Source organism: Patagioenas fasciata, chromosome 4 (genome assembly GCF_037038585.1).
Source record: "Patagioenas fasciata isolate bPatFas1 chromosome 4, bPatFas1.hap1, whole genome shotgun sequence".
In the NCBI taxonomy this organism is placed as follows: Eukaryota; Metazoa; Chordata; class Aves; order Columbiformes; family Columbidae; genus Patagioenas; species Patagioenas fasciata.
Genome location: NC_092523.1, coordinates 59,473,259 through 59,487,845, shown reverse-complemented (window position 1 = coordinate 59,487,845; position 14,587 = coordinate 59,473,259). Strand labels below are relative to the sequence as shown.

General features: G+C 38.6%; 1 protein-coding gene across 2 annotated transcripts in view; it reads left to right on the top strand.

Annotated features, from left to right (window-relative positions):
* The window catches only part of ARHGAP10 (Rho GTPase activating protein 10), a 149,056-nt gene that overhangs the window by 41,896 nt on the left and 92,573 nt on the right, over positions 1 to 14,587 (top strand). For both annotated transcript variants that reach the window (XM_071808001.1, XM_065837626.2), the window contains exons 2-3: positions 2,835 to 2,930; positions 3,018 to 3,079. In XM_071808001.1, coding sequence (XP_071664102.1) covers positions 2,835 to 2,930; positions 3,018 to 3,079 — 158 coding nt within the window. The remainder of the gene's footprint in view (positions 1 to 2,834; positions 2,931 to 3,017; positions 3,080 to 14,587) is intronic.

Here is a 14,587-nt window from a genome sequence, read left to right as displayed (position 1 = left end):
ACTGCAGACGGTCTCAGGTCTCTGGCCATGGTTTGTCAGATAGCAAGAAAATCCAACACAGGGCTGTACATTGTCTTTTTGAGTCTAGCCACCATCCTCATAACTTTTCCTGTGCTGTAGCAGAACAAGTTCAGTATTCTTTCTCTGACCATTTGAGAAAATTTTCCTCCATTTCTACTTGATACTCAGTTTTGTTTCTTTTAGTTTATCAAGAGGCAGCCCAGAGCCTCTTCTGTTCCTGTGAATGGCTGGGCATCAGTGGTTCTGCCTGGTAAGGTACTAGTTTTATGTTAAACCAGTACTATTTTGGCATAGGGAATGAAAACAGAATGTGATCATAAACGTAAATTTAGCCAAAATAAAAGAAGACTGATGGATGATGTATAAACGTTGGAGGATGAATATTGTAGTTAACATCTGCTGATTAAGCAGGATTAAAAGTCTGTTTTGACAACAGTTAGGACTCTGATCATTGCAGCAGTCTATTGTACCAAATGTGTGGAGTGTTCTTCCCTCAGTCAGATTTGTTTCTTCTCTGTTACATCATGCAACATGTGATTAGTTTTTATTTTGCTTCAGTGAATTTCCATGTATGTTGAAAGTGCCAAATCCTTAAAATCCATCAGAAAATCTCTTCCTATGTTGGTGTCTTTTCTTCTAAGTGTTGGTTCAGTAGCCAGGTAGCTGCAGCTTTTCTTGACTCAACAGGTCATTCTTCTGCATCCCAAACCCTCAACCTCCACTTACCCCAATACTTTCCAAAATTTTCTGGAGCAGTTCTTAAACATTTCAGAAATAAATTGTGGGAAGACATTGCAAAAAAATTATGTGGCTTCATGACTCTAATGCAGGAACTCTGTAAATCACAAATCCAGCTTTGGTGTGTTAGAAGGTTACTGCCCCCAACCACCTATTCAGCCCTTTTGTCAGTAATTTCCTATCGCTTAGCAGATTTGGTAAAGAGAAATGTACAAATGTGCCTTTTCTGATCTTGTGAGAAAGTGGTTTGATTCAGCCCTTTCTCAACTTGATGGAGGATGTCGGACTTCACTCTGAAAATGGTTGTGGGCACAGGTTCTGTCTGCTGTCACTGTCACCAGAGACGTGGCTTTTGGTGGAGAAATGGGATGTGTAACCATGCAGGAGCTAGTTTTGCACTGCTCTAGAAAGGCTCATCAAAGCTCATAGCCCACGTCAGTATTTTGGTACCCTTTCAGCCTGTGAAGGGGAAAGAGGCGAATTTCATGCATGTGGTGCTGTGTGCCTGTTCTTAACATGTACCTTTTCCGGCATTATGTGAATGTACTTCTGCAAGCAGAGTAAAATATAATAAACCGTTCCTTCCTCTAGCTTGGGGCTTGTTCTCATATGACAGGGCTTTGGTAAGGGATTATTGGATTCAAGAAAATTAAGTAAGTTTGGGACAGCATGTTTTGTTGGACTGATTCTTCCATAAATAAACTCTTTTCAGCCTTGTGTTGTGACCTGGCTCACAAATAAGCATGATATTAGATTTTTTAAGCAACTCATTATTTTCCATTTTAAGCCTTTCACAGCCTTCAGAACTTGTTTCTTTTGCTGTCCACTTTATGAACAGCCTATTAGCCCACAAGACACTTGAGTTAAGATACCCATGTTTCCTTTCACATGGGAATTATGTTGCTTTTTCCTTCAACCTTCTTATCCCTGTCTCTTCAACCCTGTGCAGCATCCTGCTGTTTTGTGACTTACAGAGTGCAGGTACAGGCTTCAGAAGCAGTGGCAAAAGGGAGGTGAGTAGATGGCAGTAGGACATCACAGGGAACAGCCCTGTTACACAATAGGTGAGAAAAGGACTAATGAGAAGTGGGTGAAAAGAAAGGAATGTGGAATGACAAAGAACAGAAAGCATTGTTTTCTTTTGGGGTTGTCTCTTGCAGTTTGTAAAGTATTGGTTGCACTGAACTTTCAGTGCAGCATTGCGTGTCAAAGTTGTATTTGGCTATGATACATGATACATAAACCACAATGTGTTGGATGCTGGGACTATCATAAGGCTAGTTTTTGGTGTGGATTTTTTTTTTATTTATTTTTTCTTTTTTTTTTGAAAAACTAAAAAAAAAACAAACCCAAGAACCATAAATAAACCCCAAGTTTTTAGTTTTTTAACTCTGGTTAATATTAAAGTACAAAATGCTTAGCTGGTCTGTTGAGAGTTAGTCTTAGCCCTTCAGAACTGCATGTGCTAAGAAAAAGATTATAGATTAACTAAATATTTCAAATTGTCCTTAACTCTGGCTGACAACAAAAATGTGAGTAAAACCTTTACTACTGGGTAGGAGTGTACTGCACATACATCTTTTTTTTCCGTTGTGCAATTCCATCCTTCCAGAACTTGTGATATTCCCAACCTGCACATGTCAGCACAACCGAAAAGTGTGTGTGCACTGCTTATTTACAGCTTTATAAATCTCAGTGAAGGTTTATAATGGTGATGTTGTGACTGAATGCAGACTCTGATTACTTCCTGAGGGCTGTATGAGTTCAGCCCTCCGACCCCAAATTGTCAAACACTAATATGTAAAATTGGGTTGAAAAAATGTTTTGGGAATACTACAAAGCAGTTATACAAAATCAATTTTAATGGTATGCATTTGACTAACTCTTGGCATAGTTTATCTCCGTGGAATTTCTGGTTCCAGTATAACAATTATTTTAAATTTAGTTTAGGTATAAACATTTCACTTGCAGAGCTATCTGTGTACAGAAAATCCTAAGGTGTGCATTTGTTCTGAGAAATATACTAGTGAAAAATCATTGTCTAACCTTCAATCTCTGCTTTTTTTTCTTTGCAGATCTTTCGGCAGCCCAGAGAAAATTTGCCCATTCTCTGAGAGACTTTAAATTTGAATTTATTGGCGATGCAGAGACAGATGATGAAAGATACATAGGTACGTACAAAGTGACCGTAAATGGCTATATTTTTGCCATGCTATCCTGCAACATTATTGAGCTTTTTTTCTGGATTTGTATTACAGATGCGTCGCTTCATGAGTTTTCAAACTTTTTAAAAAATCTGGAAGAACAAAGAGAAATTTTGGTGAGTTGCAATAAAAATTTAATAAAAATGTTAAAAAGCCATACATGTAGCAAAGAGCAAGATAAAAGCCAGTTAAAATTGCTTACTGCTTTGTTAACCATGAGTTGTTGATATAAATAACTTCATAGTGAAAGTTCTCATTGTGTAAGTTCTGATTCTGTAGTCCAGAGTTTCAGACAGCAGTTCTCATTAAAGAAGAAAGCTCTTTTGGTAAGGATGGGTAACTGTGAGTTAGTTTAGAATGGTAGTGCCCTGATGAATTATGGTGGGGGAGAATGAGAAAACTGTCATAAGGTTATTTACCATTTACAGTAAAAAGCAAGATGGAAGACTAAATACTGCAACAGGACACCCAAGGTTGGGGAGTTGGTCAAATTTGGATCCAAGATCTCTGTAGCTCCAGCTTCATTGCTTATGTGGATTTGGAATACAATCCGTTGGCTGGATGCAGTAGCAAACTTAACAAATCTTTTCTTTGTAGGTGAGCTTTCTGGTGGGGAGTAGCATCTGCAGGTACTTAGTTGCTCTGTTGTGTAGAGGGGAGTGTTCTTGATTCAGATGTCTGTGATTGCTTAAGATTTTAGAGTAATACGGATCAGGCTCGCCGCACATAGACTGCGGGCTGAGAGCTTTGCAATACACCTTGCTATCCGGATTTCCTGACTTGTCTAGAAGATGGGAGGAAGTGTCTTTCTGGATGCCATGGTTCTCTGCTGCAGTTGCATGGCCAGCTTTTGTTCCAGAATGGGGATTCATAGAACAGATGATGTGTACCCCATTTTCTTCTGAGTGTGGTCTTGAGGAAATGCTCTTAGATCTGCCTAGATAGCAATTATGTTCTTCTGTATTTGCCATGTCATTATATCTATATCTTTGTGGAAGTCAGTAACCACCTGGCATTGCTGCGAGGAAACTGAGACTAGTCTGTGTTCTGTGCTCCACTCTGCTCAAAGTTGTGCCTGCAGTGTAGGAGTGTGTAGATAAGCGAATAAAGAACTTGTGAACAGTTTTTATTTACATTGCTCTCTCTGGCAGTCCTGAGCCAAGTAATAGCCATGGTTCCTCGAGTGTGCTGTGTTCTGTCCTAGTGTATTATTCTCATCTGAAACCACATTAGAGTCAGAATTAGGGTCTATGAGGTTTGTGTATTTCTGAAGAATACTGTCCTTTACATGTGAGACAATTTTTCAGCATCTTGAGTTGTTTCGCCAAACTGTAGGGATTTGCTCAAGTACATTTGAATGCTGGTTTTGTTTTTCATAATTCTGGAGTATAATCTTCACTCTGCTTTTCCCTGCCATCCATAGCTGCATTTTGTTTTAGTGAAGTTGCATACATCTAACTAGTGAGTCTTTGGCAAGTTTTACAATGGAAACTACCTTATAGCATATCACATTGTTTTTCACACCATTTTGATATCAGGTTTTTAAGAGATGTCAGCTTCAGGACTTCAGAATTACGTTGCACATTTCAGTGACTGTATCAATAGATCTTCAACAGTGATTACTAACATAGTAGGCTGTGCAGAATACAGTGCTGTCTGTCTGTATAGTAAAACATTTCTGTTTTTCAGACAGAATGCCACAAAACAGTATTACTTTTTTTTTTTTGTATGTTGTCCATAGTTACACAGAAGGCATTATCACAGTAAAAGCTAATTAATGTCAGTTTATTGATAAGAAAAGTCTGAAATGCAGTATCTGTTACAATAGAACAGCGATAGTTTGATGAAAAACTGGGAAGTACAAAATATTGTGGTGCAAATATTTAATTCCAAACAGAAACAGAATATATTCTTTGAGTTACCAGATGTGTGACCTCTTCATTGCATCTGCTGTCTAGCAAATATTATGTATCATTTCTAGAGTGAGTTAATATAACAGTGGCCGTGTCTGAGAAAATGATTGCATGGTGATTGGTAAAGAAGATTTTCAGCGGCTGCTGCTCTTCTTTTTTTTTTCTTCTTTTCGACTTCTCATTGGATATTTTAACAGTGACAGGAGCTCTAGGGATACTCCCATGGAGAATATTAGGGCATGTTGCACACAGATGTTTGGAATCAGGTCAAGGATCCAAAGACTTTCCATTAAGATGTGAAGTTTATAGCAGGTTTGTGGTTTAATTTTTTTTTTTTTATTTTTTTGTCTCCCTCAAAACATCCAGTGTTCTTTGTTAAGAATGCTCATTATTGAGTATTTTTCTGCTTACCGTTTTGAAGATGAGCAGAAAGTTTCTGACAACTCATTTCAGTTTCAGTGCACAGTTGCAGATATATTTCAGTCATATAAAGTAAAATTAAAGAAGTCAATGAATAATTATAGAACTAATGGTATTTCAGATATTGCTGTGCATTTTACTTTTTAGATATTTGAGAAAAGAGTTGTTTGTTTGTTTGGTTGGTTTTTTTTACATCTATATAGTAAATTAAACAAAATTGTGCTTAAAAGACATTCTAAACTAAAATTAAATAGTCATCACCTCTGCTTCTCGTGGCTTTCTGAAAGTATTGTTTGTGGTAAATCCAGAGTACATAAAACTTTCTATTGGTGTTTACCATAAATTTCTTTGGTTATAATTTGTCTATTGAATAGTTATTTGGTGGTTATCTAGTAATTTCCTTCAGATGTCATAGTCCCAAACTTCATGGTATTACTAGTTCTCCCAACTCCTTCAAAGGATGCCGAAATTGTATCCCAACTGTCAAGTCAAAGGATTTAGTTGCTTGTGAAAGGGGAAATTCACTGAAATTATTATGGAGTGGCCAACGCAAAAACAAACTTACGTTTTCATAGCACCGTAGCTTGATGAGATTCCACAGACCAGGTAGGAAATGGGTCACTTTATCACTGAGGATATTCTGGAAATCATTTTTATGTGTTAAGCATGACTGGAGTTGTAGAACTTGCATTCTTCTCCTTTGATATTACGAAAGTGTCATTGAAGTGTAGGAATGAAAAGGAACTTCATAAGTCTGGCAAGAAAAGGTTGGGGACAAACAAGAACCAGCATGATGATGCTAAGGTGCTCTGTCCCTCTACTGAGCTATTCTCCTGCTTGCCAGGGAGAGCACCAAACCTCCTTTCCAGGCCCAGTTCTTCTGACAACAGAAGCAGGTTTGATTTCTCATGGTGAGCTCAGAACAACAGGGTTTTGCTGGCTGCACTGATTTAAACTGTGATGGGGAGCAGCACAGGGCTACCTGGTAGGTACCAATCACCTGTGGTTGTTATCCCCTTTTCTCCTTCTTCACCTTCCTTTTTGCCACATGCCCCTCTTCCTCCATCCCACTCTTCTCTCACATGACCAGCCTACCCCTAATTAGTTTTCCCTGTTGATTCCAGCCTTGCTAAATCATAGTATAATTTGATGGAGCTTGTACTGTTCCCTCAGTAATCTCAGCAGTACATGGCACTACTGGTGTGGTCACTCTGATGTGCTGGCTGTGCGGGCTTCCACTGCCTGGAGCTCCTCCATCCTGCCAGTCAGCTGCTTTGCACCTTACGCTTCCTTAGCCATGCTGGAAGTCCAGTCAGCCCTCACGGCACTGTCTGTAACTTTTCTTCTCTCACAGCTAGGGACTGTGTCCAGCAATTTCTCAGGTCCTCTCTAGTGGTTTCTCATGTCCTGTTGGGTTAGGTTAGTCCCGTGCCAGGACTGAGTAATTTGCCTGCAGCCCCACCAGAAGTGTGATTTGAGGCAGAGTCATGAATGCTGGTCTAACCTATTCTTTAAAAAAGTTCCAGGGACAGGGATTTCTCTAGTTTTATTCCAGTATTTATTCATGCTTCTGTTTTTTCACCTGGTATCTACCCTAAGTCTCCCTTACTGCAAGTTAAGCTGGGAACTTTTCTACAGTAGTCATGAGGTAAAGCTGATCACTTTTCCTTTGTCGGAGTATTTTCACTGTTACACTTTCAAAGTGGTGTTTTGCATCTGTATTTTTCCTTATTCGATTTACTTATGCTGAGTTTAGATGATCTCTCTTTTTTGTCAAAATTATTTTTAATCCCGGTTTTTGAAAGTGCTGATGTTTTTGCTTGGATTTATGTTCCTGACTCCACATGTATGTTAGTCTGATGGAGTTATTGGTAAGTCACTCCATAAATTGCTACTGAAAGTTGCATCCTGCAGGAAGCTTGGTTGTAGTTTCCTATATGATGCTTGAAATGTCCTCTTAGCTGAACGGGTATTTTTCATGGTAGTTTTGCAATGAGGATGTTGTTTTCTCGTTCTTCCTGTAGTTAGTTTATTTGTCAAGATCAGGTTGCTACCTTTGCTTTTGAGAATGTCACGTGAGTCAGTGTTGAAGACTTCATTGAGGAGACTGGCTACTGTGCTGATCTCCAGAAAGGAAACAAGACATTGTTCTTAAATTGAAAGTAGCTTTTAACCTTCTGTGTTCCAGGATTTCTGAGTATCAGAGTTGCTACATCTGGTCTGTAACTTTCTCAGTTCCTGCTTTCTCCTCCTCAATTTAAACTTGTTGCTCTGTTTACTCTTCTACCATCCTCTGGGATCTTGCTGCCTCTCCCTTTAGTTTACTTCGAGTTCTTCAACTGCTCTAAAGCAAAGTCCCTTCTGACTTGGATGCTATTAATGCTACAGTTATGTCATGTAAGAATACATCTAATTATTCTTAGGAAATCCTTACTCTCCTTAGCATCCTCTTTTTTTCCCCCACTTTGTTAGATGGTTTGCTATAATAAACTGAGATTTTTTTTTTCCTTTGTGAAGATTATTAAAATCTGCCATTGTCATGAAGTCAATTGTTGGTTTGTTTTAACTTCCCATTAAAATGATAGCTTTACAGCTTCCTTTTTCTGTGTTTTCTGAAATACATATTAAGAACCCCTTTTCTTTTCTTGCCAAGTAAAACATGGTTTTGCTTTAGTGTTTGTAACTTTCTCCCTAAATACTTGTGTATTTGCTTGTTACTCCATCACATTTCTCTTTATGGACGATTTCTGATAGGATTATATTCACCTTACAATGTTTCCTGACATTTCTCCGAGGCAATATAAACTCACTGTTTACTTCGATCCTGCTACACTTCTGGCACACTTACTGATTCAGATATCTTCAAATGAAAGATGCTATATAGGTGTCTCATGGGTGGTGTTTTTTTGTTTTGTGTATTTGTTTGTTTTGTTTTCGAAACGGAAACACTTCTTATGCCATAGATCTTTTTGCAGTCCTGGCCTCTCAAATTCTTTTTGCATTCTTCATCAGTTTTAGCAGATTGTCAGAATCAAATTAAAAATATCAGTGCATTTTTCTGAAAGCAGAATTATTCTTAGTGTATATCAGGAACGTGAGAAACTATTTCTCTATAGATTTTTCTTCACAATTCTTCCTCTTTTAAAACAAACAAACAAAACCCAACCAAAACCAACCAACCAACCAAAAAAAAAAAACACAACAGAAAAGAAAAAAAAAGAGGGGGAGAGATTTACCAGTTGTGATTTCCCAAGTTAAAAGAAGTTGTTAAGGTTCAAAGGCACACACTCAAGAGGCTGAAGGTAGAATTTAAATAATCTGTGCAACTATGTACTTATACTTCTTGTGATCAAGTCTTTGAGTGCATGTGTATTTATTTCACAGGTTAAGTGCTCACTTAACACATAGTGTTCATGAATAGCTAACTGTTAACTTTTATTTAGTGAGTCTTTGTATTTACTTTACACTGTTCCTGCTCTGCTGTGAAGATCATGGTGGATTTTTCAGAGTTTTTCTTTGGTCCTATGTACATGAGTATGTAAAGGTTCATAAATCTTCATAGTAGACTGAAGAAATCTGTGTGAAGGAACAATCATTTATTCACTGATTTAGGGTGAAAAAATATCCAGTAGTTTTGTGATGTGCATTCAAGGCCTGTTCAGTAAGAGTTCATGGTATTATAGAGTACTTTGTATGTTCAGATCCTCTCAAGTCCTCTGACAGCACATGCTGCTATCCACCAAGACAGCAGAAAAGACATAATTAGTGATTACTTCTGAAAAAATTTGGCTGCTGATAGCATAACAAACGTCTCGGATGCAAAGATAGAGGCACAGATAAAACAGAATTTCTCAGGAATGGCATTTAACTACCTTAATTGCAGGACGTAGCTCCTTTTTTTTCCTTCCTGCAAATTGTCCAATTTAATAAAACATTTTCCAGTTTTAGAAACAAGCAAAACAATTGCTGCCATATCTCATTGCTCAGCTGTCACTTTTCCTCTGCGTGGCATGAGGCCAGATGGCAACCATACAATCATCGCCATATGAAATACAAATGCTGAATTAAGACTATGTCAGGCACATCTCTTATGTTTTGATGGTGACTGACACAGAATGTTTCATTTATTTATTTATTTATGAATTCTATGTACAGTCTTCTGAAATAATTTTGTCACATGCATTACATATGAACTTGCACACATTAGTCTATAAAACAAAGATGACTTTATACAATGGAAAAAAGTACAAAGGCAGTTCTGAGTGCATTCTGCCCACCTCTGAGTGAATATGGATGAAAAGTGCTGTTACCATAGCTTCCTCTTTCAGATAATTTTGTGATCTCACATGCATCAACATAATTCACTAGAGAAATTTCACTCCGTTAATTCATCAATGGGAAATGTTTGGAATTTGCATTGTAAAACTGTCACTGGTTTGGATTTTGCTGGTTGTTAATAACACCACTGTTTCTTCTGGAGGACAGTGCTGACAATAATGGAGCAGTTCATACTTGCCTCAACACTGAAGCCCTTGTTCACTGTTGGATTCCTTGACTTTCAGTGGCATCTTTTTGCTCAGCGATGAGCTTTACCATGAACAAAGGAAATGGGCATTATGCCATTTCCTTTCCTGAGCAGCCTTTTTGCTTTGTCAAGCTCTTTATACGACGGCTGATTTCAAAGCGTGAAATGGAAGTGGTTCTCTGCTCATACAAGAACCAGACCAATATTCTGGTGTGTCTCACTGTTTAGCTCTTGTGTATTGAGTTTGCTGAGGGAAGCTCTTTCTTTGGAGGAGTTGTCCACAGCTTTTCTCCACTTCAGCTGGTGAAAAGCTGTTTTGTTGATGTTTGTGAAACTCTGTGTGTCTTTCTTTCCCTGTTTATGGCTTTGTAGCATTTTTCTCTTTTTAAGTGGAATGTATTTCATAATGAACTTATTCAAAAGCCAGACCTATTACAAAGCTTTAGTAAACAAACTTTACTAAAAACCACTGTCTTAATTTAATTATCTCTTTTAATAGATGAAACAACTTATTGTTTGTCTGCTTATGATACCAGTTTAATGCCAGCAGTTTCATGGCAAGTGAATCAGTGCAAATAGGTTATAGGAGGCATTTTTACATGTCTGCCCTTGAGATAATTGGTAAACTTCCAATGAACAGGAAATAACCTTTGGCTAGAAGAGAGGGACTTGGGAGTCCTGCTAGTCTATTCCCTGAGAGCCATGGCTGCTGCTTTATTTAAAAGAGCAAGAAAGTGCAAAGCACAGGAGTCTGCCTGTCTCGTGACTTGTGAGGCAGTGGTTGATCTAGAAAATTCCCTCTGGAACAATTTGAGAAAGTTGTCATCATCTTACCAAACCCCATGGGGAAGTTTTGTGGAACACCGAAGAGGAAGGTGATTTGTTTTGTTACAGGTGCCTCCTGGCATCTCAGAAATGTACAAAATAGATTATATCCAAGACAGCTATAGCTGTCCACCTGATTCTTTTGCTACCACCAGCTTGTTCCACAGCAAATGAACCTGGAGGAATGGACGTCACTTTTTTTTTTTTTTGTTTTTATAGCTTCAGCACGCATACAAGGACACACAAGTATTAATGTGCCATGAGACCCTCTTAAAAACCCTTTAGTCTGTAGACTCCAGTCCTAAAAACAAACAAACAAAAAAAAACTTAAACACCCATGTTTGTAGTCCCAATGTGTGGCTGAGAGCCTTTCATTATTTGAGATTGTAAAACTACAGGGAAAGCTCTAGAGCAGTGAGAAAATCCAGACACTTTTACAAGAAGGAAACTTGCATTTGGAAACAAGCGAGTGTTGGGTGTACGTTACACTGACTGCAATCATCAGTGCTCCAGTTAAATACGAAAGCAGTGTTGAGAAGTGGTGAGAGAGAGATGCCACTCTATCTGCAGGCCATACTGGCAGGAGAGTTGGCTGTATAACTGAGAACACATTTGTGCAACTGTAGCAGCAAATAATATTTTCATGAGACAGGAAAGAATAGAGATTGAGGCTTCTCAAGTAATGTCTGATGTCCTCAGTAGTAGAACTGTGTCTGCAAAGTCATATAATACAGGGAGTCAGGTGTAGATCTTAATGCTTTGGGAAATTTCAGTAACAAATCACTATGTAAAGCAGGAAAGCTTTCTGGAGGAAACAACAGTTTTTATATATTTTGCCCTCCCCCAGCATTGAAGGTATTGGAATCAGCTTTTTTATCAGACTGAATGCTGAAGTTTCTTAGGTAAACCACAAGAGCTACATCCTCTGTAAGCAGAAATGCAACTCTAGGTAGTAAATTTCTTTATTAGAAAGTGAATTTCTTTATTTAGCAGTAGTGTTCATGACTTTGGTATTGAATCACTGCTAGGCATGTCTTCCTTCCCACGTTCTCTTGTTGCACTGAGGAGGGCAAAACTTCCTACCCAGATCTGGTTTCATTGACACTTACTCAGTGTCATGAGCTCTGCCCCACTGACTGGCAGCCTCTTACTTTCCTTTATTGAGAGGTGAAACAGTCCTGCCCCTGTCTACAAATAAATCTTCCCAGTCGGTGCCCTGGGAAACTTGAAACCTTCTTTCTGTTTGGCATCAAATCTGCATTCCAGTTCCTGGGATGAGAATTGGGAACTTGGCACTCCTGTGTCACTGTGCAGTCTGCAGCAAGGTGTATGTTTATGGCTTTTTTTTTTCTTAGTAAACCTGCCTTGTACAGCAGAATGCTTAGAATGGAGCAGAGTCAGCATGCATATTTACCTCACCATCAGACTTATTGAAGAGCGATGTGTAATGTCCAGTTCTTCTAGTAAAGGCTGAGGTCTAAGGACACTTTTAGGCTAGAAGCTGAGAGGCAACTGCTGCATTTGTTGAATAGGCAAAACAGATTTTGATTAGCTCAGGTTGGTCTAGCCTTCGTCGCCATGGAGGCTGGACTGAGCTTCTGGGACATCTCTCGTGGGCTGATACATCTTTACGTACAGCTCACACAAGCAGCCGTTCTCCTCTGCAAGACAAGCCTGGTTGTGCCTGTAAGGGGAATGGGAACTTGGCCAGACATGTGTGTACATTGGATTAAACATTCCTTAAAGCATTCCTGAGACTTTGACATTCATAAAGCTGGTTAAGATACTGTTATCTGAGACATGACGTCTTTATATTAATTCACTTATGATTTATGCTTATCAGCTTGCCTGCCAGATTTTAAACTTGAGTACATATTCCTTTCAGGTAGGTTTGGACGGATCAGAGATACAAAGAAAAGATTTTTTTTTTTTTTGTGCCCCTTGAGTAGTACATACCTATCATCATAATTTGCCAGGACTGGAGGAGTAGAGGGATGAAAATCAATTCAGAGTCAAGACAGAAGTTGAAAGAGGAAGGAACATATAATTATATGTTAATGAATATTTAACCTAAATGCCTAATATAACTTTTCTTGCAAATTTTACGTTTTAATGTGGTCCTACTGATCTGTTATCTATAGTTTTTTTAAAAAAAGTGTTATTTTGAATTTCCAGCTTATAAATAAACAAACTTAACAATGAATAGCAGCATAAGTAATGTTTTTGTTCTATAAGTAAGTACATGTCTTTTTGTAGCTATTAATGACAAGAACTGGATTCTAAGTACTGGAAAACAGTGTAAATATCTCCTGATTTAATCTAGTATTGTGCATATTTTAATTATGAACTTTGTTTTTATTTCTACTTGTCAGAACAACAGCTCTGTAATTCACTGTTAGATTTATCAGTCACATCTTGGTTGACAGTTTCTGTTTATACACACATCAACTTACACACATGCTCATTTCAGTGAGGAGAAAAGATTAATTTAATTTTTATATATGGGCCTGGTATGAAGCTCCATGAGAATAACCAAAGATCTACAAAATCCCACTTCACCAGGTACTGAAGAGCCCTATTGTTTAATCCAGACGCAGGAAGCAAAAAAGGTGACAAATCGTAAATACCTGTATGGCAGGCAAAATTCTGCTGCAGAGGCATCTGTTAACAGAAGTTTAAATGTGCAAAATGAGAAATATCTTTCTTGGAAGGAGAGGAGGCAAGGCTTGTTTTTCTGTTAATGAAGGAGTTACTGGCACATCTCACCACCGGCAACAGAGGAATCTGTTGGCAGTCGCTGAGGGAACATCCTATTTTGATTTGAAGATTATTTTCTGCTTCAAAGAAATTCTTGTAGTGGTTCCCATGGTTAATGCTGCACAGGGGTGTAGCAGACAAAGTGATTTGCAGCCAGCCCCACTGATTAATAAATCATAGCCGTTTCTGTGTCTGCTGTTCTGCTGTTTTTTCCTTTTTCCTTTTTTTTTTTTTTTTTTTCCCTTTTATGTTCTTTTTGTTACATTAAGGTGCTGTGTTTTTCTTTTAGTCAGACTTTATGCTCAGCACACGTTTACTGCCTGTTGATCTTATGTTTCACTTTTTGTGTAAAAGTTCAAACAAATAATAAGCAACTTGTCATTAGATATTTATTTTAACCTTCTGGCCATTTAAGTGGTCAGTTGCTCCTTTTAAATGATTCCACTCACCACAGTGCTCTGGCAGGTAGTGTCATCCTCTCCAGGTTTTGCTCTGATGAGGCCTCATTGCTTTCTCCTTCATTTTGTCAGTATAGAATAAAGTAGCAGAAACAATTTAAGCTTATTAAAGTTTTCCAGTACAGAAGGACTGTTCTGTCAATTCCATGATTTGTGAGAATCCTTGCAGTCAGCAAGGAGAGATCCTGTGGTGCTCAGGCACTTCTGCTGAGTCCCAGGAAACTGTTTTCTAGTGCTTGGTCCAATTATAAATCCAAATTGCTGTTTCCCTTCAGCCTCTAAGAATTTACAGGAAGGTTTTGGGAGCCTGATGAAATTTGAAAAACTCGAGTATTCTAAAAACTGCTCTGTAGATTCCAGGTAACCGATGGAGTAGTTGAGATATATGTGCCCAGGCTGCCAGGTGGGCTAAATCTTTTGCAGAACCACTTTTCAGCTCCTGTTTGGGGCACTTGACTGGTCTGGCTCTCTTTTGGTGGTAGCAGAGGCAGCTTGGGGCACGAATGGTTTTCCAGCTGCCAGGAGCATTCCCAAAGCCTGGGGATGATGAACTCTTGAGGAAATCTCTTTGCTGGGCTGGAGATGTGGCAGAAGTTGCTCTCTTGTCCCTTCCTCACCCTCCAGCTCAATCCAAGGGTCTCCTGTGCCATGGTTAGCCCAGTGCTGCTCTACATCTTAGAAAGACAAAATTGTCAGGTTTCCTTTTTCTTTTGCTCCCACCAAGGG